This window comes from Anopheles gambiae, chromosome 3, assembly GCF_943734735.2.
Source record: "Anopheles gambiae chromosome 3, idAnoGambNW_F1_1, whole genome shotgun sequence".
Taxonomy (NCBI): Eukaryota; Metazoa; Arthropoda; class Insecta; order Diptera; family Culicidae; genus Anopheles; species Anopheles gambiae.
Window position 1 is genome coordinate 79,116,894 of NC_064602.1, and position 25,437 is coordinate 79,142,330.

Below are 25,437 nucleotides of genomic sequence, written 5' to 3' on the forward strand. Positions count from 1 at the left end.
AATCTGAAACCTTTTGGAACAGTTGCCAGAGAATGTACAAAGATTTTTGATTTTGAGGAATGTAAGATAGCAGTACCAGCTCCTGAGACTAGATAAAAAAGAGTGGGACTGTCCAGTACATTACCAGGAACTTAAATTTACGTGTTTGTGATTATGTACACGTTCAAATATTTCATTGCAGTCCTTTAATCGTGCCAAAATAATTACCATTTTATGACATTCTAAAACTGATGGACATAGGATAGAGTATGAACAAACGTTTGCCAGGATGTTGAAAAGGCCAGATTTTATAGCGTCATTAAAATTAAACTAAAGCTGTACGTGAACGTGATTCGATGACTGGTTGGCGTTTAGAAGGAACACATGGAATTTTGAAAACTACATCCGTCTCTCGACTGTACGAGCAGTATTGGATGAGTCCTCCGATCGCTCATCAATATAAATGGGGGGGGGGGGGAAACCTTCACCTTATGCGATGAAGTTCCTTGAATCTCCCTTTTATGGGTTTTGCGGGCTGGAATGATTCATTCGTTTATTGTTGTCGATGAGTTGAAATGCAAAGTCAGATGTTGATTTGACCATATGTGACCATATGTTTGGGCCGAATTTTGTGACTCATCCTTCAGAGTCTCAATTTCTTGCCCGGTTTTTCGGTGCTACTGTTATCAAATTGTGACCACGTTATAGTGTTGAGAATGGAAAAACCTTATCTCGCATAATTAATGAGCTAGAAACTTGATGATTTCAACACTTGAAAACAAAATCAATTGAAGAATAACAAACAATAATTAATGATTAATCTAAACAAAAAATAAAATCATTTAGAAATCGTCTCCCAACAACAAAACGCTTCCGAAACCGAGCATGCACTCCAACTGTCCCAAAATGCTTTGTTCACCGTTGTTGCTGCTGTTTGCAAAATTAGCTTAAAAATCGATCAACCGTAATGTTACCTCCAAAGCGCTCGTCACCGTTCCCTTTCCCAAGCTTACCCCACCCCGACTTACGCGCCCCCCTAACACCACTATCTTGAAATTGCATTCCACAACCCTACGACCTACGCCCGTGCGCTCGCCAATCGCCAAACAAGGCGTACGGCGGGCACTCTGCGGTATCCTCTATCGGTAAAGTAGTTTCGGTTTGTTTCAGTGCTCACGTATGTGTGGTAGTGTTTGTCGAACGACAGCAACAGCAGCAACTACACCCCGTCTCCCGTCCTCCGCCCGTCCTCTGGTGTGTGTGTGTCTGTGTGCACGCGCCTAAGAAGCATCCGAAGAAGCCATTCATTTCGCCCGTTTTACCATGCCCATCAAGATGCATCAAGTTGAGACACGGTTTGAGAGCGAGAGAGCAAACGACAACGACTGAGAGAGGGAGAGAGAGCGCGCGCGCGAAACGTAAAAATCAGTCAAAGAAGAAGAAGAAGCCAAAACAAACGAACTTTAAAAATTGCGACTTCGAATGGTCGCCGTCGCGATGCAACGGTGCAATCAAACCAACGGGGCTGGAAGCAGGCTGGGAGAAGGGGGAGAGAAAGGAAGGGCAAACATCGTTCATCGCACCGTTTCACCCCGAAAGTGCGAAGGCAAGATTTTACACTTCTTTTTTTTTATACATAATATCAAAACACCACACCAAGAAAACGGCGTGGTTTTTCTTAGCGCGGTGGCGGTGGCCGAAGTAGGTTGGTGACGTCAGGCTCGTTACTATGTACAGTTTAAAAATATGTAATGCAATAAGCCCGCCGCTGGGCAAATACACTTTCAAATCGGATCGGAATAAAAAGGCACAAATGTGGTTGACGGTGTACGTGTGTGTGTGTGTGTGTGTGTGTGTCTTTGAAATAGAAGGGTACATGGAATGGAAAGCAACAAAGATGACCAACAAATCTAATACAGCCGACCGCATCGCAGCCATAAAGCATCGCATCAAACCCCGCTGTAATCAGTGCAGCTTCTTCCCGTTTTTGAACCCTTCACCCATTACGCCTCTTACGAATAGAGCGAATAGAGAGGAAAAGCGGTTGCGCCGCATCCCGTGACTATATTGCTTTGAATTGCGTTTGAAAAACAAGGAACAAAACAACAGAGAAAAAAAGGTAAGCAAAAGAGACAAAACAAGACACCACAAAAAGGGCACAAATTTCTCGAACAAACGGTATTGGAAGTCACGGAAAGTTTCGTTGCGTTCCCCGTGGGGGGAGAGGGAGCGGGAGGGAGGGAAAATTATATGCAGCCAGAGTGAGAGCGATTAAAATAAAATCGACAAGATAAAAACAACTGCACGTGTTGCGGGCGAAGAAGCGAGAGCGCACGTGCTGTGGGAAGGAAAGAGCAACGACAAGAGTGAGTAAAGTATGACACCAAACAATACAGCAGGAAGAGAAAGAAAAAAAAAGGAAAAACAACACAACCCAAGTGACACAACAGAGAGGCGCGAACATTGCTCGCGATCTTCGCTAATCTCTGGCTTTTAGGGCTGAGGGTTTCATGCGCGCGCGAGAGAGAGAGAGCACGCGTCGTTGTGGGCGCAGTGAACACGTGCGCGCGAGAGAGAGCGAATTTACGCTCGTGAGTTATTGTTGTTGATGAGGTAACGGGGGGTGAGAGGGAGGGAAACAAAACCCGGAGAGTAAACAAACAACCTTGCCCTGCGTTGCAACCACTCCACCCCGGTGGCGATGTGCAACCCTGTTTATATGTGCCTCTCTCTCTCTCTCTCTCTCTCTCTCTTACTCACTCATCTGCCACTCCGCCGGTTGCTCACCTTGCCGATATAGGGGGTGAAGAAAACGGAGTACACCGGAGTGGGAAGAAAAGAGAGCGAAAAAGCATCTGTAGTAGGCACCGCCGCCGCCGTCGCCGCCGTCATCATTGACGACGTATCGGTAGCGCTAGAGGAGTGTTGGAGGAAGAAGGGAAAAGGGTGAAGCGTCATCGCAAACGTCATGTGTGGCGGTGACGGCGGCTGTGTTTGTTTGGCTATCGTGTGTGTGTTTTTGCTGCTGGTGGCACACATAAAACGAGAGCCAAATCCAATGAGCGGAAGAAGAGAGAAGGAAATAAAGGTGTGAAAGAGATAGTGAGAGACGGTGGGCGCGCGTCGCGTGAGTGCATATAATCTATCAACAAAATAATAGAGTGTAGAGTAAGAAGAGCAAGAAGAAACAATCAACACAGCGTAGCAAGAAAGCGCGCGCGGTGTGGTTTACAATAATCTGGGTGTAAGTGTGTTGGTGTTTGTGCACCGTGTATGCTCATTTGGGAAAGGTTAGTCAAGTGAGTGCGCCGTCCATCGCGGTGTGAGAGACAGAGAGAGAGTGCGATATCGGCCCAAAACGGCAACAAAACAAAACGTGTGCGGTTATGCGTTTTTTTACGGCGGTGCGTCCGATCGGAAGAGAGTGATATTTCCCCTTCATCGCCCTCTCTCTCTTTTTTGCGCTCTCTATCGCACTCTTCGCCACACAACACACTCAGTGGCACTCACACCCAGCCTCCCGGTCAGCACGTGAGGAGCAGTGTGCATGGTGCAAAAAGCAGAGCGCCAGCCAAAGACAGCGTGCGAAGTGCGAGAACGGGCGCACTCTCTCGCGGAGACAAACAACATACAACAACAACAACAACAAAAACACACACTCATCAAAGCTCATCGTCGTTGTCGGCGGCGGCCGTGTTATTGTTGCTCTTGCTGCTGTTGTTGTTTTGTAGCGGCGTGTTAAACGGAAGTGTGCGTGCAAGGGTGTAAGAAGGGTGCCCGCAAGAGAGTGAGCACGCGACTTTTATGTGTAAGAGAGAGAGCGAGAGAGAGCGTACGATGATAGTAAGGGTACAACGGGAGGGGACGCGGTGGAGCGGTTACGATGATGTGTTGGCTCCTTCTTCTTTCGAACGGCGTCCTCGCCGTCACCGTCGTCGTCGTCGTCGGCGATTGTGTGTGGCATCATGCACCGAATCGCGCGCGCCCAGGGGGTATTCCGCGTGATAAACGGATCAAAGTCTCGCAGTCTTGCAACAGAAACCGAACCGTTCGAACCACGTGCAGACGGTGCTCCGCGTTGTTGCTGTTCGCACCAGTCAGAGCAAACGCGCCAGAACGTGTGTGTGTGTGTGTGTGGAGAGTGACCAACCCCCCTCCGAGAAACAACCAGACCGCAGTCATTCATCGTCGTCGTCGTCGTCGTGTGTGTGTGTAGGTGAAAGGCCTGTCAGTGGGATTGTGCGGTGTGGTGGGGGAAGGCATAAAGGAAGCAGTAGTAAAATATACAAAACGAAACCGTTTGTCGTGCCGTGTAGCGGCAAAGGGTGGTGTGTCGGTGCTGACGGTGGTTGCAATTTTTCGAGCAAAGGTTGCTTCTCCGCTACGTGACGTGTCTTCGCGACCGTAACACCACACCATTCCGGTGGGGGGTTTTTTTTGGTGTGATTTATTTGTGGAGCATTTAATTTCGCTTTGCGTTTTGCGTCGGCGGGTCGTTTGTCGCGCTGTTCTGTGCAAGCAGCGCTCTTGGCGATTGAGTGCGCGCTCGGTGCAATTAAAGAAAGTGGATGCACCATTTGCTTCTGGATGGGATTTAATTTCGCAAAAACGCATCGAAAAGTGAAATTTAAAAATCAGTTTCCATAAAAACGGATAAACGGTGTAAAGGTGTGCACATAAATACGTTCTAAAAAAGTGTAACGAATTATTGCTGTTGACAGAAACGTTCATTTATCAACGATTTGTGTTAATATCAAGTGATTGAAATTGCAAACGCAACTAAATTGTACGCCCCGAATCACATTGCCTGCTCTCGGTCGGTAATTGATTAGCTCAACACACACGACGGTTGGTGAATAAATTAGTGCGAGAGCGAGATAGCGCACGACCCACAATCAATAAAGACGGTCGCCCCAAAGATCATCCCATCCGTGACGGTGTAAATGTGTGCGACTGTGTGTGTGTTTGACGGGCAATTCGACAGCACCCCATCATCATCATCATCATCGGCGTCGTCGTCATCATCATCATCCTCATCCGTCGCGCTGCTGTTCGATTGGTGGTAATTCGTCGTCGTCGCCCTCTTGATCTGCGTTGATGAATGTGACCGATGACTTGTTGCGAGAGTGCGAGAGTGAGCGAGCGCGCACGCGATCAGCTACGGTACAAGTGTGTGTGTGAGCAGGAGCGAGCCCGTGAGCGGCCGGGGAAAGGAGATTACGAATGAATGAGAGTGGCGCGCAAGCCGTACACAGGAGATAATAAGGGGTGAATAATAATTACGCGCTTCTTGGGCCCCGTGCAACGTACGCACTGCGAAGAGTGCGAGAGCGGGAGAGCGCCGTGAGTGTGTGAAGCGTGTGTGGTAGCGGTTCCGATTTTGTGGATTTTTGTCCAGTTGTGTGACGGTGTGTGTTGGTGTGAGGAGCAGCGCTGCACGACACTATCAAAGCACACCGCAGCATCGCTTGGCGTGCGGCAGAGAAAGAGAGAGCGCGTGTGTGAGCAAGAGAAGCAGAAGGAATGTGTTTGTGATCGACAGATCGCAAATGTCATCTGTTGTGTGCGGCCGCCAGTAGATTGTGTGTGCGTCATCGGGGCAGATCGGATTATATATCAAGAGCGGCCATTAATTGGATGTGAGTGCGGGTCGCTAATGAACGTGTCGGAGCGTGTTTGCTTCCTTCTTCGAGCGTGTGTGTCTTGGCAAAACGGCGGGCAATACCCCTGCTGAGTGGAAATGTTCATCTAATTAAGCGACAGCCATCGCAGCAGTGCATGTTTGTGTTTGTGTGATGATTAAGCATTAAGCATAACGCAATCTAACAAAAGGCAGAAGGAATTGATCTGTTAAGTGCAACCGTTTAACACGAATCGTGTGCTAGTGCGTGCGTGTGCGCGGCCTTGAATTAATACCAGTTTTTGCTGTGCGGGCTGTGCGTGTGTGTGTTAAATGATCGACAGTGGCAGCTAGGCGCGTTTACTGCGTCCTTGGCAAACGGCAATTTCGGTGCGATACACAACGATAAAAGAAGGTTAAAGCTCGTATCGTATAAAGCAGTGCGTGTGTTGGTGCGTGTGTGTGCATGTGTGCGCCCGCTAACAGTGCAGCGATCAATCAAAGCAGTCGGGCGCGTGCTGCCAGCGCCATCTTTACCCCCGTTGTGACGTGCGGTTGCCCCAAGCGGTCAAAATACGTACCAAGCAAGCACCGGTGTCGATTGTGTCTCGGACGGCGAGACACAGCGAGCGGCAGCAGCAGCAGCAGCATCCGGACCGGCCGCCGCCACCGTCGTCTGCCGTGCGCTGCGGTGCGACGGGCCCGTACACTGACCCCACCGCCAACGGCTGCAGCAGTGGCCGCCCGATAGCAGCGGCACCGAAGACGGCGTCCAAAATCGAAACGATGGCGGAAGCCCAGCGGCTGATCGGCATCTCGCTGGCGAAGATCGCCCAATCGCGGGTCTGTCGCGGGGGCGTCTCGCTCCACAAGAACCTGCTGGTCGCGACCGTGCTGCAGAAGGCGCGGTACATCTTCATGGAGGAAGCGTACCACATCGTGCACGGTCACTATCTGCAGCAGCAGCAGCAGCAGCAACACCATCATCAACAGCTGATGCAGGAGCAGCAGAATGCGGCCTACCTGCTGGCGGGGCACTGCGACGGTTCCCCGGCTGAGGACGGCGGCTGCGATGATGACTGTAGCAATAACAACAACAACAACAACAGCAAGTGCAGTAGTGGGCTGGAAGAGGAGGAGGAGAAGCAGCACCAGCAGCAACTGTTCGCAGCGCGATGCAGCCCCGTGGAGGAGTTAGTGGACCCGGTGGAGGAGGAGGACGGGGCCACGACGACCCTTTCGTACGATTGTGACACCACCAACACCACCAACACCACCACCACCATTCTGCCTACGACGATCGGGAGCCTGGGCCCGCTGGAACCGCTCAACATGTGCCGCAACAATGGTTCCCCCTCAGCAGCAGCAGCTCCCGCCGGAGACACGCACGAGCAGCCGGACGAGGAGGAGGAAGAGGAGGAGAAGCAAACATCAACGTGCCAGGATGTGGCCGCCCATCTGTTCCTGCTGCCCGCGCTGGCGCCCTGGATCGGTGCGCCCGAGGATAACAAGGAGAACATCGGCAGTTCCTTTTCGTTCCTGCCGGCGGCAGCGTCCCCGTTCCACTACCATCACGATGAGGAAGAAGAAGAGCAGGAAGAGGACGACGAAGAAGAGGAGGAGGAGGAAAACACTTGCCAGGATCTGTCCTGCCACCGGCGGAAGCAGGAAGCGGCCGACCACCAGCCGGAACTGGCCAGAAAGCAGCTCGAGTCGGCCGTCCGGTCGAAGGGTGCGCTGCGCTACTTCGATCTGGACGATCGGCGCACGGCCCGGCACGAGCGACGGCGCCGAAGACACCGGACGGAAGGGGACGACGAGCAGCAAGCGTTCCCGTCGGTACCCGCGAAACGGCGCCGCTCGTCCGACTGGGACCGGTCGGCGGTGGAGCTGCCCGACCAGCAGTCCACGAACGATGACCGCATCCACCCGATACCGCTCCTGTCCGCCAAGCGGCTCAAAACGATCGACAACCAGCAGCAGCAGCAACCGCGTCCCCTAACGCCGACCCTCTGCCCCCAGCCACAGTTCTACTCGTCCCCGCACGAAACCATCTGCCCGGGCGATGCGGAAACCCTGTCCGCGTGCGTCAACCAGCAGCTGGAGGCGGAAAATTTGAGCACGAGCGGCGGCGGCAGCAGCAACACTTCACCACCACTGGCAGTGGAAGAGCCGGAAGTGGAGCAGCACCCGGAGGAAACGGACGCGGCCGCCCCAGCTCCAGCCCCGTCGGTCGAGAGCATCGACCGGATAACGTCTTTGGTTTCGATTTTTAGCTTCGGCAACCTGTCCCGCTCCGTCTCGACGCCGGACGTGTTCTGTGCGGCCCAGGCGCAGAAGGACGCCCGGCCGGATGCGGGCGGCTCCCTGCTGACCAGCCAGCTGCAGCATCACGGCCAGCGCGGCTACCTGACGATGACGGTGTAACTAATGCTGGTGCGTGCGGCGTGCGTGCGTGGACAGGGAGAGAGGGAGGTTTGTTTGCAGACAGATAGAGCAAAAGCAAAAGCAAAAAAAAAAACGGACGTGATAGTAGAATATCTAACCTAAGTCGCTGGGGAGGGGAACAAAATGGGATGTCAGCGTAAAAATGTGAAAAAATCGAATGTTTTCTCCTTTTTTTACAGCAGCGTGAGGGGCAGTAAACGGGTAATGGTAGGGTTGAATGAGTGTTTGTGCGCGCGGGTAGTGCCTCTTACATAGAAGTAGTCTTTGAGAAGTAACGGAAGCAGCAGCAGCAGCAGCTCCCATTTTCCATTTCCACATTCACAAATCAAACTATTTATCGGTTAGGTTAGGCTCTCGAGTTTCGAATTTCAAAACCCACCCTTCCCCTCCCTCTACTGTGCTCGTGGGGTGTGGGAAAAGCCACTGACCGTGGCAGAGAAAGAGCAGACCCGATGGTAGCAGCAGCAGCAGTTAGTTTAGCTCCCAATCGCCTTATCCGCGGTTTCCTCTTTTGACCCTTTTTAATACCTTCACACACAGACACACACACACACACACACGTAAAAATGATGGATAAAAGGAGTATGGTGGGGCGTAAAATAGGGGTGGCGGGGGGTTAGAGTTGATCGGTTTGTACCACCCCCCACCCGGGTGGCAAAACGGTACTTTGCATCGAACATCACGATCATTAGCGAATTGAGCTTAGAAGAAGAAAGGAAGAGAAGAGAACCATAAAACTCACCCCTTCACTACCCCCTCCCGGTCAGTGTGAGAAGCTTTAGAAGAGCAAGAAGAAGAAGGGCCTGTTAGCAGCCCCTCCCTCTCTGGTTCAATGCGCGTGACGCGCGTATCATCTTTACATCTCTCCCTAGAAAGATGGGGCAGAGCAGAGGGAAAAGGAAATATATTGCATAGAAGAGAAAGGATGAAAAAGCAGCGCCAAGAGTAAGTGGACGCTGCGGTGTGTGGTTCGCGATCGTGTCTAGGTTGAAGATCGCGCAAGCGAGCGAGCAGGCAGCAGCCGGGCGTATGTGTGTAGCCCGGGCGATCGGTAGTAAAGGGGCGCTCGCGTGCGCTTAAAGCATAAGTAGCTCCGCTCTTTTCCTGCTCCCGTATTGGAGGGGAGAGGAAAGGAGGCTGAATTGGTTTAGCGGCTGCTGCTGCCGCCTCTGTCTGTGTTTGTGCCCATTGCCCCATCAATCGGAGGCTCTGCTTTTCACGTTCCTTGCTTCGTTTACGGCATTCCCACCCAGCATAATGATGCGTCCAACGGAACGAAAGGAAATACAGAGAGAGAGAGCGCGATTGAGAAGCGCCACACGCAAAGTAGGCCTTGCACCACCACCACCACCCCCCGTTCCGCGGGCGGGAAAGACGCTGTTGCGTTAAAGCGTTGCGCTAAACCTGTGTTTGCACAAATACCAATAGGGAAAAAAGAGGTAGAAGGGGGAGAAGGGAGGGGGGGGGGCGTGCAAAAAGAGAAGGGCACCGAAAAATCCTAACACACGGCACCTCCCCCCACCCCGCAGTTGTTAGGTTGGGTGGTTTGCGCGCAGACACAAAGACAACGTGTGAGGGTCGTCGCTGCAATAATGCATTTTCTCTTTTTTTTGTACACACACACACGTACAGAGCCGTCCTTCTCACGGTTTACGGTGAGTTGGTGGTACGATGCATTTTCTAATGCTTCATGGCGGGGTGGTAGCGGGTGGGAAACCAAGATGAAGATGCGATATATATTTGTGTACCGCACCGGTGTGGTGTGTCCACTGTGGTACCACGACGTGCATTTGTACGCCAAACCAGAGGTCACCCCGCCCGGTTGCCCAGGTGACGACGTGAAGAGATGAAAGTACATTTGGCGTTTTGTTGCACCCTTCACCGAAAAACCAGCGGGCGCGCAGCAGTATACGTCAATCGTGTACGGCGCATAATATGCAGAAGAGATGCGATCCACTCCCCCCCCTCTTCTTCCCCATCCCTTTCTACGTTTGGCACGGTGTGAGATGATCGATTCGATATTTACAACTGGCCCAATAGCTGGGGCGGATTGAAGAGGCGCGGGGGGGATGGGTGGGTTTTTGAAAGTTGTTTCCGTTTACGGGGTGAGCAAATTACATGCCATTTGGCAGCTGTAGTGAAGATGATAGGACACAGAAAGAGAGCGATAGAGAGAGAGAGAGAGAGAGAGAGAGAGAGAGAGAGAGAGAGAGAGAGAGAGAGAGAGAGAGAGAGAGAGAGAGAGAGAGAGAGAGAGAGAGACAGCAGTGGGATGTTATGTATGTGTGTGTGTGTTGGAGATTAGACTTTTTTTGTGTGTTATGTGTATGATGATGGTCACTTTCGCAAAGCAAATCATTCAAATGGAACTTGATTAGTATAGCAGTGTGTGATGGTTTCTTCTTTTTATTATTTTTTTTGCAGCCGCTTTTTCTGCGCTAGGGAAAGAGGGACAGACACGAAAAGTGATTGTACCTTTTTTATTGCAGGTTTTTTTTCTTTCGAAAGTACTATTGATAGTGCGCTGTAAATCGCATGAATTTGAATTTCCAATTGGATGTGGTTATGTGGTTGGTGCGATAGGAGATTTTCGTATTGTGTTGTTTTCTTTGCCAACAGGAATTGCGTTGGAATTGTCAGTGATAGGAATTTTAATTAAATTCAATGCCGTAAACCTTTTCAATTTATTGTAATAATCGAACAATTATTCCTTTTTCTTTTATTTATAAAAACATAAAAAAAACCACTCCCTTGCGAAGGTTTACAATCGTTTAGCTGTTTCTTTTTAGATTTGCAGCACAAAACGACAAACAGATTGCTAACTTCATTTCGAATCAATTCAAATTTCCGTACAATAAACGGCTTTTTTTCTCTCTTTCTTTCTTCTCACACAAAAAGGGCAAAGAAGCTCTCCGCAAGCCACGCAAGAAGAAGGTCTGGTGGGAGGCCAATAATTTGCCGCAATCAGTGGCGAAGGTGGCGATCGTGTATAACCGACCCCCCCTCCCATCCCCACTGCATTCGAACCGATCGCGCGGGAGTCAATGAACTCTCTGCTTGGGGCTGGCCTCGCTCAGTTTTTCTCAGCTGTGGCCTTACCTTACCAAACCTACCCCACCCTTCATTGACGGAGATGGAGATGTGTGTGTGTGTGTGTGTGTTCGTGTACGTGTCACTTTGTCGAAATGGATTGTGATAGGAAATTTCGCACTTTTTTTTTTGGTTTCTCCCCCCCCCTGTTGGTGGGGGTGGTCGGGTTGCAGTGCTGCAAAAGTGAAAGTTTACATAAATGTGTGTGTGTGTGCACTTGTAGGTACACTCCAAAAACCCTTATAATTGCAGCACCACCAGCTGTAGCATAAGACACATGTTTTTTTTTTTTTTGTGTTTGTGTTTTTCGCACTTAAGTGGGAGAGTTAATGGATTGGATTTACCCTCCACTTTCCACCCTTATCTCTCTCTCTCTCCCACTCGATTATACGCGAGGAATATGATTCCGTAACAGTGTTCGATTCGGTAAACTTTATTCAATCACAGGCGCGCACGCGATCGATCGTGTTTTGCGCTGACAATCATAGCGAAAAGGGGGACTATTTTGCCCCGGTTTTGGATCCCCATTTCCCTTCCCACCAAGCAAAGCTCACCATCACCACCACCACGAATGCCTTTCTATTGCGCAATGTTGCTACGCGGTGGCGGTAACACCATTTCTCACCAACCGGCCCAAAGCGCCGAAGGATTTGAAAAAATGTGTTCCGCGTTTACGTTGTTGCTGCTGCTGCTGTGATAGAGGGCGCGAGTGAGTGCACATAGTGGCCCACCACCGGCCCAACATGCCACTTAACCTAACAAGCCCCCCTTACCCCCCCAACTCATCCTCCTCTGTGTGGGGTATGGGTTTTCCTGCTTATTTTTGGTTTATGCAACTCATCATAAAACCGACTCTACTCCGCCGTAACCCATGCCCCGCTCGGGCGGTGTGTTGTGGGCCTTCCCCTACTGCTGCTGCTGCTACTTCTACTACTTCTCATAATTAAACGTGCAATCGTGTCTTGGCATTAGGGGAAAAAACAGGACAGTGTAACGGCGCAGTGAAAACAAACAGCGCGCGCAAAAAAAAAACAAGAAGCACAGCTATGACGTGAAGCTTCATAACCGTTTCGGCGGGTTTTGTCGTGCAGGTGTGCTTTGAAAGACAAGAAAGAGGAAAATAGATGCACACCACCAACACCCCCTTCCGTTTATATCAGACAAAAAGCTTAACAACAACCCCCATTTTAAGTAGTAAGAGTTGTAGGTGCTTGTCTGTTTTGTTTTTTTTTTTTTTGTGAATTATGAACTTACTATTATTTGGCCACCCCCCGGTTGCGTTGCGTTGCGTCCTCCTCCTGCTCAAAAAGAAAGCGAAAAAAAGCGAAAAATAGATTTCAACCGGATTTGATCTTTTGCCTGCATTACGAAGCACGGGGGAAGGTGTTTTGTTACAATCACATATTTAGTTGCTTTAAATGCGCATATTTACACTTATTTCACATCCCCATCCCGTTTTTATTGCTTAGGTGTTGCGTGCGAGCTGACTCTGTTCTAGGAGTTGTATATTTATATTTATCTTCCGTGTTTTTTTTCTCTTTACTGTTATTAATTTTATTTTTCCATATAAGATTCTGATAGGAGAGGGAGCGATTACATACAGTGGGACATACAGGAAGCAGGTTGTAAAGTAATTGTGGACAAAATGAACTAAAAAAAATGTAAAACAAAAATTAAACCATCATAAAAGGATTGATTAAAGGAGGAAACACAGGAAGCAATTTAAAACTGATCCACTAGAGAGAAGTATTGAAGGCAGTTTGATTTGCTTTTGGAAAGAGATTGGTTTAGTAAGCGTTAAAGCGTTGCGCGTTTAGTTTTCCAAACATTAAAAGTAAAAAAAAAACAACTAAAACATACATAAAGCGATACGAATAATATATTAAACCTAAATAATAATAACACACAATTCGTTGAGGGGTGAGCTAAGGAGAAGGAGTGTGAGGAGTAGGTTAAGCAAATATACATTCAAACATTTGCGTTAAATCGATAGCAAAAGTATGCGAAACATACATATGCACACGACGCAACATACATATTCTAGCCAGCTACTAGTGAGTTAAGTGAGAAGGGAAGAGAGAGAGAGAGAGAGGAAGAGAAGGAGCGAACGAAAATGATAAAAAATGAGGACCCCGCGCGATATCAAAACCCGTTATTGTGGAGCGAGAGAGATAAGAAGGTGCTAATAGTTTGTCGTGGGGTGGGAATGAAAATCGAGTTATTGCTATTTTTTAACACAACACAGAGAAAATAGAAAAAAAAGAAAAAAAAGAAGAAGAAAAGTATATATCTATATTAGTGGTAATGTGCTAGTGAAGCCGCCCCATCCCCTTCCGATTGTTTGTTTTATGATTAGAGAGAGCGAGATACGGCCCGAGGACGATAAGAATGAGGATGATGATGAATATGAATTTACTTTGTGTACATATTAATGACGGGTGCGCTGTGTTACGACACAAGTGTGCCGATGAGGGAGGGTGCCGACCGAGGCACACGCACCCGCACACAGACAGATCAACTGCGACATTGAAATGATCACACTATTACTATTATTATAGCAGGTATTTGTACAACCAATGCCAATTATATATATATAAAGAAAGTGGGAAAATCGGAGCGGGAAGGAAACCGTTTGAAAAGGAATGTTTTAATATATATTTGCAAACCGGGGGAAACCCGCAATTTGCTGCTAATCGAAAAAAATATTACGCTTTTATCTTCCTTTTTTGTCTTCAATTTTATCCCGAAAAATATATCACATGTAATGCGAAGACGTGATGACGAGTGCTAGCAGGGGTAAGTATCGGAGAGAGTTTAAAAATGAATTTGGAGTGGTAAGGAAATTACTTGTTTCGTTACAAACCCTCCCCCCCCCCTTTGGACTGTGTTGTTCTCGGATGACTCATCCTGCCACCCGTTCGTGGGTTGGATTGTGGGAAATTAATTCGCTGTGGTTTTCTGTAAATAAATAAACAAATAAATCACGGATGATCATTTGCAACGCATGAACTGTTTTTGCCTCGATATTGGGTTACGAGATTTTAGAGAAAAAAAACGATTTGAAGTCAAAATTGAAATCATCTTCAGGATAGAAAATTGATGCATAATTGGGTAAAGTTTTTTGTATAGTAATGTTTTGCTTGATTACTCAATTATGAAAAAAATGTTTGTAGTATTTAATGTGGAGCATGTGATTTCCTTCATTGCACCAATAATTACTATTTGTACAACCGAAAACAGCTAATTTTTTTTAATAGCCTAATTTTGCACATCAATAACACACATGTTCATCATAAAATCATTACAATCGTTTAGCTTAAATAGATATTGCAAAGAATGTTCGGTGCTTATCGTAAAAAAACTATCAAAATGTGTTTTAAAATTTTTCATTTCATAAATCTCTAATTATTCATGAATCTCCAAGGATTCATAAATCTCTAAATATTCATGAATCTATAAGATTCATAAATCCATTAAAATTCATTTATCTTCAGGGATTCAAGAATCTGTAGAGATGTATGATTTCCAAAATATTGAGATTGGCCAATCCCACTGAAAACTTGCCCGTTGTGGGTTCAAGCCTTGCATGGGCCGTCTCTCCGTATCTAAACAGACTATCCAGCTGCGTGGTACTATCCAAGAAAGACTCGACTCGAAAGACTGTATAGGCTGACATGACCACGTAGGTTGTTACACCAAGAAGAAGAATCAAGCTTTAAAATTTTTAGAGGTCCATTAATCCCTAGATATTGTTAATCTTTCGAGATATAAGAATCTTTTGAGATTCATGAATCTTTCGAGGTGTAGAAAATTATAAATTTCGCGCCCAAACGTCAACCTCTGACAGCTGAGAGTGAAGCGAAGTGATGCAACCCGGTGACAGTTGTTATGTCAAATCGTAGAAATAAACCGGCTCAATTGCCACTTGAAAACCGAAAAAGCAAAACGTGTTTTCTGTGTGACCCCAAGTGTGAAGTGAGATTTAGCTACATTTACAACCTCAGAAGTGGGATTTACTCACGAAAATGCCTACAAAGGACCAAATGGTGTGTGTTTTATCGGATGCTGGCGTAGATTGTCCTGCCAACGCTACAATTAACCAAATCCGGAGTCTGTATGACGCCGTGATGCCGGAGCAAGCAAAGGAAAACAAAATGGAAGGCACACTGTTGGACACTGCTGAAGAATGTTCCGGTAATAGCTGTGCCGTTCAGAAGAAAATTGATCAGCTGGAGTTGGAGAAGAAACTGCTGACCTTGCAGAAGGAAGTTTCGGAGATGAAGCTGCAGAGTAATGCTGAGAAAAACCTTCCCAACCTTACGACGATTGAAAGCTTGGTTCCGTCGTTTAGCGGACAAAATGGCGTTGACATCTCTATGTGGTTCGAGGAATTAGAAAGAGTCTTTCAATTGTTCAGCATCGACTTAAAGCAAAAACTGGTGATAACGCTTCGACTGCTTTCCGGGACAGCTCAAGTATTAGCTCGAGCTTCAGGTTTATTAGAATATAATGCTCTGAAGCAAACACTCATCGAAACATTTCAACAAACATATTCCGTTGAAAGTGTTTATCACGAGCTACGCAGTCGCCGCCTTTCTGCCTCCGAATCGACCATAACATACTTCATTGACATGAAGAATATTGCCAGGAAAGCGAAAATTCCCGAGGGTGAGCTTGTTGACATCATAATCGAAGGAATAAATGATCCGGTCAACACCGCCGCTATGCGTTATGCTGCTCGTCAGATGGATGATCTCCTACCCTTGCTGAAAAGATATGAAGAGATGCGGACACGTCACCAGCCGTCAACATCTGCACCCAAGGACAGACGATCTACTCGCGACGTACCCATGAACATCGAGCACGTGAAGTGCTACAATTGTCTGCAACAAGGGCATTATCAAAGCCAATGCCAACGACCCCAACGTCCTCATGGATCGTGTTTCCGGTGTTCGAAGACGGGACATTCACATCGCGAATGTCCGAACCGTAACAACGTACCAGCCGCTGCGGTGCATTCAATGGATATGGAAACGGGTTATTTACAACAAATTCCAGCCATGCAGGAGGTATGTGTGACGTTTGTAGAATTAAGTGGGCCGAATAGTTTTCTTCCACGTGTGTTTTCTCTTTTCGATTCAGGGAGCCCCAGAAGCTTTATAAATGAAAATTTGGTGCCCATAAGCCTCTTACAAAAACCGGAAAATTCGGGATACTGCGGTTTAGGAAATAGTGCGTTACTGTCACTGGGACGAATTAATTGCCGAATCAAGTATCGGAAAAATGAAATAAAACATGAATTTATTATTTTGCCTAAAAACTGTATGTCATGGCCCATTATTGTAGGTAGAGATGTTATGCCAAAATTGAAAATTACTCTAGCTATATTGCAACATCAAATTTATGATAAAAGCACATTATTAAACCATAAATTGAGTTCCATAATACCTCCCCTGAAAACACACGTGGCAGAGAAACTTCGCGATCTAGGCATTCTAAAAGAGCTAGGAGGCGATGTACAAGTAGGTAAAAAATTGTCGACTAAATTATTGACCTCTCCTCAAGATGAGGGCACAATCAATACATTCTTACAATTGTGCGCTATTGATACTTCGTCTGATAATGACACTTTATTTGACATAGGTAAAGATCTCCTTGATGAACAAATCTCGTTAGTAGCTAGAACTGTTGAAGAATGTTACTGCAAGTTTCCTTCAGAGAAAATTATTCCACCGGAGTATGGTATGAAAATTAGCTTAATGCACGATACTCCAATATTTTCCAAACCGAGACGGTTGTCTTACGCCGAACGGAACCAAGTGAGAGAGATTGTTAAAAATTTACTCGAAAAGAATATAATCCGCCCTAGTAATTCACCCTACGCCTCGCCCCTTGTGCTGGTGAGAAAAAAGAACGGAGAAATCCGAAAGTGTGTAGACTACAGGCCTTTAAACAAAATCACAATCCGTGATAACTATCCTTTGCCACTGATCGAAACGTGCCTCGAGCATTTAGGGAACAAGAATTATTTTACGTTACTTGATTTGAAAAGTGGTTTTCATCAGGTTAAAATGGATGAAAATTCGATCAAGTATACAGCTTTTGTCACGCCTGACGGGCAATACGAATACCTACGTATGCCATTCGGGCTGAAAAACGCGCCGGCCGAATTTCAAAGGTTTATAAACAACGTGTTGAGAGATTTCATTGAAAAGGGTAAGCTGGTCGTATATATTGATGATATCATTATAGCATCAGTTGATTTTTATGAACATCTTGATATCATTAAAGAAGTTTTATATACATTGCGGAAAAATGGATTGGAATTGCGTTTGGATAAGTGTAAGTTTGCGCATGAAGAATTGGACTACCTAGGCTATCGTGCAAATGCTGCTGGTATACGCCCCAGCGATCATCATATAAAAGCAATAACTAATTACCCACAGCCACAAAACAAGAAGCAATTGCAGCAGTGCATAGGGTTATTTTCCTTTTTCCGTCGTTTTGTCCCATCCTTTTCTATACTAGCCAAACCTTTAACCAATTTGTTGAAAGACAAAGTTACCTTCGTCTTCGATAATCAATGTGTTACAGCTTTTGAAACTCTGAAGAAAAAATTGGTTGAAGCACCTTTATTATCTGTATACGATCCTGCAAGAGAAACAGAACTGCACTGTGATGCTTGTGCGATAGGCTTTGGCTCAGTTCTATTACAGAGGCAAGAAGATGGAAAACTTCATCCAGTTGCCTACTTTTCGAAAACAGCATCTTCAGACGAGGCAAAATTGCATAGTTATGAGTTGGAAACATTGTCCATCATTTATGCTTTGAAACGTTTTCATGCCTATGTTCATGGAATACCATTGAAAATTGTCACCGATTGTAACTCCTTAGTAGAGACTCTAAAAAATCGAAACACTTCGGCAAAAATTGCTCGCTGGTCGTTGTTCTTGGAGAACTACGATTATTCAATAACACATAGACCAGGTAGTTCGATGAGCCATGTCGACGCGCTAAGTCGTAAACAGGTAGCGATAGTAGTCGATGACAAAGATATTGACTTGCAGTTACAGATCGCTCAGTCTCGTGATTCATACATATCAGAGCTGAAGGAAAAAATAAAAGCGAATTCAATTGATGGTTATTTGATAAAAGATAATGTAGTGTACAGGCAACCTTCCCAGGATAAATTGCAATTACTGGTACCAAAAGAAATGATCAATAACGTCATTCGCAGTATTCATGAAAAAATGGGTCATTTAGGCGTAGACAAGTGTTGTACTTCAATTAGTAGACAATATTGGTTCCCTACAATGAAGGCACGCGTTGAAAATTTTGTACGAAACTGTTTGAAATGTTTAATCTATTCTGCACCTGCACGTAAAGACCAGCGAAATCTCCATAGCATACCAAAAGTTCAACTTCCTTTCGACACTGTACATATTGATCACTTGGGCCCTTTACCATCAATCGCATCGCAGAAAAAGTATATTTTAGTTGTGATAGATGCATTTACTAAATTTACAAAGCTTTATGCAGCAACATCAACTAGCAGCAAGAGCGCATGTAGTGCTCTGGAGCAGTACTTCTCATACTATAGCCGGCCAAGACGAATCATTAGCGATAGAGGGACATGTTTCACATCGAACGAATTTACCAAATTTTTGTCGAGTCGTGGCGTTACCCATATTTTAACGGCCACTTCATCACCACAAGCCAATGGCCAGGTGGAAAGAGTGAATCGAGTATTACGACCCATGCTTAGCAAAACGACTGACCCATACGATCACTCAGATTGGAGCACTAAACTTCGTGCGTTGGAATTCGCGTTGAACAACACAGTACATTCTTCAACATGTTTTACCCCTTCAATGCTACTGTTTGGAACGGACCAACGTGGTCCCCAAGTTGATGAATTAACAGAATTTCTCAAAGAAAAGTCGACCCAGGTACAGGCAAATCTAGTTAGCATACGACAAACTGCGTCAGATAACATTATTCAATCACAAATAATCAATGAGGAACAATTTAGTAAAAAACATCGCCCAGCAATTGAGTTTCAAGTAGGAGATCTTGTAGTCATCCGCAATGTCGACAACAGCACTAATGTAAATAAGAAACTGATAGCTAGGTACAAGGGACCTTACATAATTCATAAGCGGTTGCCCAACGATAGATATGTAGTAAGGGACATTGACGGTATACAGCACACTCAAATTCCGTACGACGGCGTACTAGAAGCTGACAAATTGAGAAAGTGGATCTCGCAAGAAACAGATCCTGCTTCCGACTTAGGCGAAAGTTAATTGAGGCCAATTAAATGTCAGGATGGCCGAGCTGTAGAAAATTATAAATTTCGCGCCCAAACGTCAACCTCTGACAGCTGAGAGTGAAGCGAAGTGATGCAACCCGGTGACAGTTGTTATGTCAAATCGTAGAAATAAACCGGCTCAATTGCCACTTGAAAACCGAAAAAGCAAAACGTGTTTTCTGTGTGACCCCAAGTGTGAAGTGAGATTTAGCTACATTTACAGAGGTTAGGTTGAAGAATTTTCCAACTTAGATTCAGATTAATTAAATCATTCTACAGATTCATTCAGATTCATGAAACTGAATCAGATTTACTCAACGTTAGTACATTCAACAAAAAACCGGTAATTCGGGACGCACCGAATAACAATTCAAAGCAACCCCGCAACGTTCATTTCAAACGTGTCATCCACGCGATCGAGCAATTTCGTGCAATGTGCCATAAAAGCAGCGCATTGCAAAAAGCCCGCCGTTTCTGAAGGGATGCCATGAAGTCCCCCCCTTCAACACACCAACAACTGTCAAACATACACGCCGGCTATTGTTGTTTTCCGTACCAGCGGGCAACATTTTTGCGTCCATTCACGTACAAAAACAGCAAAATAGTGTAGTTTTTCCGGCTTTCCCGGAATGATATAAGTGTAGGGGGAATCAGTGAAGGAAATTGCACCACAATTGAGTTTGGCCTGAGGTTCTTTCAGTTCGCATAGCGCCGGCAACGGCAATGTTTTCCCTGTGCAAGCAGCCGCACGAAGCGACGGCGGTCGAGTTTTCGCTTACGTGCCATTTCTTCAACCACAATGAAAAATCGCTCGTTACCGGCGGTGCCAACGTGCTCAAGGTGTACCGCGTCATCCCGGACGCGGATCCGGCCACGCGGGACAAGTACACTGGTAAGCTCGCGGCTCATGCATTGGATTGCATCGCGTCTTGTGTGCTAAACCCTCTTTCTTTGCAGCGGCACGACCCCCGAACATGAAGCTGGAATGTGTGGCATCGTACCGGCTGAATGGTAACATCAAATCGATGCAATCGGTATCGCTGGCCGGTTCGCTGCGGGACGCGCTGCTCATCAGCTTTCCGGACGCGAAGCTCTCGGTGGTACAGTTCGATCCGGACAACTTCGATCTCAAGACGCTGTCGCTGCACTACTTCGAGGATGAGGACATCCGCGGTGGCTGGACGGGCCACTACCACATACCGATGGTGCGCGTCGATCCGGACAACCGGTGCGCGGTGATGCTGGTGTACGGGCGCAAGCTGGTGGTGCTGCCGTTCCGCAAGGACAGCTCGCTGGACGAGATCGAGCTGCAGGACGTGAAGCCGATCAAGAAGGCGCCGATGCAGCTGGTAGCCAAGACGCCCATTCTGGCGTCGTACATCATCGAGCTGAAGGATCTGGACGAGAAGATTGACAACGTGATCGATATACAGTTCCTGCACGGGTACTACGAGCCGACGCTGCTGATACTGTACGAGCCAGTACGAACGTTTCCGGGGTAGGTTGTGCAGTCACTTGGAGGGAAAGTTCTTCACCTGAAGCGTACGATTGATTGCTCTTTCTCTTTCCAACTTGCAGTCGTATTGCTGTTCGTTCCGATACGTGCACGATGGTGGCATTGTCGCTAAACATTCAGCAGCGTGTGCATCCGGTCATTTGGACGGTAAACAGCCTGCCGTTCGATTGCATACAGGCGATCCCGATCAACAAACCGATCGGGGGGTGTTTGGTGATGTGCGTCAACTCGCTGATCTACCTCAACCAGAGCGTCCCACCGTACGGTGTTAGCTTGAATAGTAGTGCCGATCATAGCACAAGCTTCCCATTGAGTAAGTACAGGAGGAAGACAGTTGTGGTGGGAGCCCGGAATCGGACCTACCCGATTCCGTGTTCGAAATCAATTCCGGAACCTGGAACCGATTCTGATTCCGGAGTTGATTTCGGAGTTGATTCCGGTGTCAACGTCGGAACCGATTCCGGAGACGGAATCGGCTCTGGAATCGGAATCAATTCTGATTTTGGAGCTAATTCCGAAGCCGGAGCCGATTTCAATTCCGGAGCCAATTCTGGAATCGATAACGGAACCAATTCCGGAATCGATTCCGGCACCAGTTCCGGAATCGATTCCGGAACCATTTCCGGAATCGATAACGGAAACAATTCAGAAATCGATAACGGAACCAATTTCGAAATCGATTCGGGAAACTGATTCCTGACCGAATCAGATCGAATCCAAAAAACTTCGGAGCTAGCCGGAATCGTTTCCAACGAATCTTCATTTTCCCATCACTAGAAGACAGCCGAAAGACTTTTACGCGATATTAATAGCATTTTACGTTGAACAGAACCACAGGACGGTGTGCGGATCAGCCTGGATGCGGCGCAGGTTTGCTTCATTGAGCCGGAAAAGCTTGTCCTCTCGCTCAAGGGCGGCGAGCTGTACGTGCTGACGCTCTGTGCCGACTCGATGCGCAGTGTGCGAAACTTTCATTTCAACAAGGCCGCCGCCAGTGTGCTGACGAGTTGTGTAGGTGTTCGTTTTGTTTTGCGAAAATGCTCATATAATTTAACAAATCAATTTCTCTCCGTTACCCTAGATCTGTGTGTGTGAGGATGAGTACCTTTTCCTTGGCTCCCGGCTCGGGAACTCGCTGCTGCTTCGCTTCAAAGAGAAGGACGAAAGCTTGGTGATCACGATCGACGACAGTGGGGCGGTCGAGAAGGAGCCGAAGCGACCGCGGCTGGAGGAGGAAGAGCTCGAGGTGTACGGCAGCGGGTACAAAACGTCCGTGCAGCTGACGAGCTACATTTTCGAGGTGTGCGACAATGTGCTGAACATTGGCCCGATCGCGCACATGGCGGTCGGCGAGCGGGTGGCCGAGGAGGATGCAGAAAACCAGCCCGACGTGCAGATCGTGCAGAACAAGCTCGACATCGAGGTGGTGACGTCGAGCGGGCACGGCAAGAACGGCGCCCTGTGTGTGCTGCAGAGCTCGATCAAACCGCAGGTCATCACCAGCTTCGGCCTGTCCGGCTGTGTGGACGTGTGGACGGTGTTCGATGAGGCGGTGGCGCGCAGGGCGGAGGACGGCCCCTCGACCCACGCGTTCATGATACTGTCGCAGGAGGGCGGCACGATGGTGCTGCAGACGGGCGAGGAGATCAACGAGATCGAAAACACGGGCTTCGCGACGACGGTGCCCACGATCCACGTGGGCAACATCGGCACGAACCGGTTCATCGTGCAGGTGACGACGAAATCGATCCGGCTGCTGCAGGGCACCCGGCTGCTGCAGAACATACCGATCGATCTCGGCTGCCCGCTCGCGTCCGTCGCGATCGTCGATCCGTACGTGTGCGTGCGGTCGTCCGAGGGGCGCGTGATTACGCTCGCGCTGCGCGAGGGCAAGGGCACACCCCGGCTGGCGGTGAACAAGAACACGATCAGCCCGACGCCGGCCGTGGTCGCGATCAGTGCGTACCGGGACGTGTCCGGGCTGTTCACGAAAAAGATCGAAGACGTGTACGATCTCAGCAGGGGCGGCGCCGCGTCCGCGTACTCGAGCGGGTTTGGGTCGATGAAGCCGGAGCCGCACATGAAGATCGAGGACGAGGAGGACCTGCTGTACGGCGAGTCGGGCCGCTCGTTCAAGATGACCTCGATGGCGGATATGGCGATCGCGGGCAAGAGCGGGGGCAGCGCCGACTTCTGGATGAAGTACATGCAGCAGGTGAAGCCGACGTACTGGCTGTTTGCGGCGCGCGACAACGGCACGCTGGAGATTTACTCCATGCCCGACCTGAAGCTGGTCTACCTGATCACGAACGTCGGCAACGGCAACAAGGTGCTGTCCGATTCGATGGAGTTTGTGCCGCTGCCGATGGGCAAGAGCGCGTCGCAGGAGGACGCTAGCAGTGCGTTTGGGGCGAGCTTCGGCGTGTCCGCCTCGCTGCTGCCGAAGGAGATACTGATGGTGGCGCTGGGGAGTTACGGATCCCGCCCGCTGCTCTTCATACGGCTCGAGCACGATCTGCTGATTTATCGCGTGTTTCGGTACGCGAAGGGCCACCTGAAGTTGCGCTTCAAGCGGCTATCGACCAGCGTTACCTGTCCGGTGTTCCGGACGGTCCCGGCACGGTTCGCCAATCTCGATAGCAAGACAGCGGCCGGCAGCACGGAGCCGGAACCGTCCGGTGCAGGCGCAACGGAGGCGGCGAACGAGCAGCAGCAGGCACGCGCCACGAAGGTACTGTACGAGAACATTTCCATGATACGCTACTTTGCCAACGTGTCCGGGTACGCGGGGGTGGCGGTGTGCGGCGAGAAGCCCTACTTCCTGTTTCTGACCGCGCACGGGGAGCTGCGGTCCCACCGGCTGTACGCGCGCACCGTGATGAAAGCGTTCGCGCCGTTCAACAACGTCAACTGCCCGAACGGGTTCCTCTACTTCGACGAGCAGTACGAGCTGAAGATATCCATCTTTCCGACCTACCTGTCGTACGATTCCGTCTGGCCGGTGCGCAAGATACCGCTGCGCAGCTCGCCCAAGCAGATCGTGTACCATCGCGAGAACAAGGTGTACTGTGTGGTGATGGATGCGGAGGAGATATGTAACAAGTACTACCGGTTCAACGGGGAGGACAAGGAGCTGACCGAGGAGAACAAGGGCGAGCGGTTCCTGTACCCGATGGGGCACCGGTTCTCGGTGGTGCTCGTGACACCGGCCGCCTGGGAGGTGGTCCCCGAAACGTCGATCAATCTGGAGGAGTGGGAGCACGTGATAGCGCTGAAGAACGTGAGCCTCACGTACGAGGGTGCCCGGTCGGGGCTGAAGGAGTACATTGCGGTCGGCACGAACTTTAACTACAGCGAGGACATCACGTCGCGCGGCCGGCTGCTGCTGTACGACATCATTGAGGTGGTGCCCGAGCCGGGCAAACCGCTCACCAAGCACAAGTTCAAGGAGGTGATCGTGAAGGACCAGAAGGGCCCGGTGTCGGCGATTTCGCACGTGTGCGGCTTTCTCGTCGGTGCCGTCGGGCAGAAGGTGTACCTGTGGCAGATGAAGGACGACGATCTGGTCGGCGTCGCGTTCATCGACACGAACATCTTCGTGCACCAGATGGTTTCGATCAAGTCGCTCATACTGGTGGCGGACGTGTACAAATCGGTGAGCCTGTTGCGCTTCCAGGAGGAGTACCGGACGCTGTCCGTGGTGTCGCGCGACTACCATCCGCTGAACGTGTACCAGGTCGAGTACGTGGTGGACAACGCGAACCTCGGCTTTCTCGTGTCGGACGACCAGTGCAATCTGATCACCTACATGTATCAGCCGGAGTCGCGCGAATCGTTCGGCGGGCAGCGACTGCTGCGCAAGAGCGACTACCATCTCGGGCAGCAGGTGAACTGCATGTTCCGGGTGCAGTGCGACTTCCACGAGACGGACGTGATGAAGCGCACGCTCAACTATGACAACAAGCACACGACGTTCTTCGCGACGCTCGACGGCGGCATCGGGTTTGTGCTGCCGCTGCCGGAGAAAACGTACCGCCGGCTGTTCATGCTGCAGAACGTGCTGCTGACGCACAGCCCGCACACGTGCGGGCTCAACCCGAAGGCGTACCGCACGATCAAGCAGACGCGCAAGCTGCCCATCAACCCGAGCCGGTGCGTCGTGGACGGCGATCTGGTGTGGAGCTTTCTCGAGCTGCCGGCGAACGAGAAGCACGAGGTGGCGAAAAAGATCGGCACACGCATCGAGGAGATCTGTGCCGATCTGATGGAGATCGAGCATGTGACGCATGCGCTCTAGAGAGATCGGGTCGGATTAGGCAACGGCAAACGGAGCGCAGAGTGTTGTAAAGTTGGTCGATAACATTTATTGCAAAATAGCGTAAGTCTAGGTAGTGTAAGACAAGGTGGAAAGATATTCACGATTGAAAAAGGAGGAAAACAATAACATCCAGTAGTGTAATTTGAACTGTTTTA

The 25,437-nt window shown here is 48.8% G+C and overlaps 2 protein-coding genes across 2 annotated transcripts; both read left to right on the forward strand.

Moving 5' to 3' along the window:
- The first annotated feature begins 3,150 nt into the window (after nt 1-3,150).
- On the forward strand, nt 3,151-8,970 carry LOC133392971 (uncharacterized). Its single transcript, XM_061655636.1, has one exon. It carries the CDS (start codon nt 6,386-6,388, stop codon nt 8,024-8,026), a length of 1,641 nt encoding a protein of 546 aa, XP_061511620.1. The 5' UTR covers nt 3,151-6,385; the 3' UTR covers nt 8,027-8,970.
- Nucleotides 8,971-19,960: 10,990 nt separating this feature from the next.
- Nucleotides 19,961-25,429, forward strand: LOC1270599 (cleavage and polyadenylation specificity factor subunit 1). Its single transcript, XM_061657249.1, has 5 exons — nt 19,961-20,340; nt 20,406-20,946; nt 21,027-21,277; nt 21,794-21,975; nt 22,046-25,429. Exons 1-5 carry the CDS (start codon nt 20,172-20,174, stop codon nt 25,259-25,261), a joined length of 4,359 nt encoding a protein of 1,452 aa, XP_061513233.1. The 5' UTR covers nt 19,961-20,171; the 3' UTR covers nt 25,262-25,429.
- The last annotated feature ends 8 nt before the right edge of the window (nt 25,430-25,437 follow it).

Excerpts from the sequence above, each read along its gene's own strand:
- LOC133392971 (XM_061655636.1), top strand. The coding sequence starts at position 6,386 with ATGGCGGAAGCCCAGCGGCTGATCGGCATCTCGCTGGCGAAGATCGCC.
- LOC1270599 (XM_061657249.1), top strand. The coding sequence starts at position 20,172 with ATGTTTTCCCTGTGCAAGCAGCCGCACGAAGCGACGGCGGTCGAGTTT. Across the intron at positions 20,341-20,405 it reads CACGCGGGACAAGTACACTG|CGGCACGACCCCCGAACATG; the intron begins GTAAGCTCGCGG and ends CTTTCTTTGCAG. Across the intron at positions 20,947-21,026 it reads CCAGTACGAACGTTTCCGGG|TCGTATTGCTGTTCGTTCCG; the intron begins GTAGGTTGTGCA and ends TCCAACTTGCAG.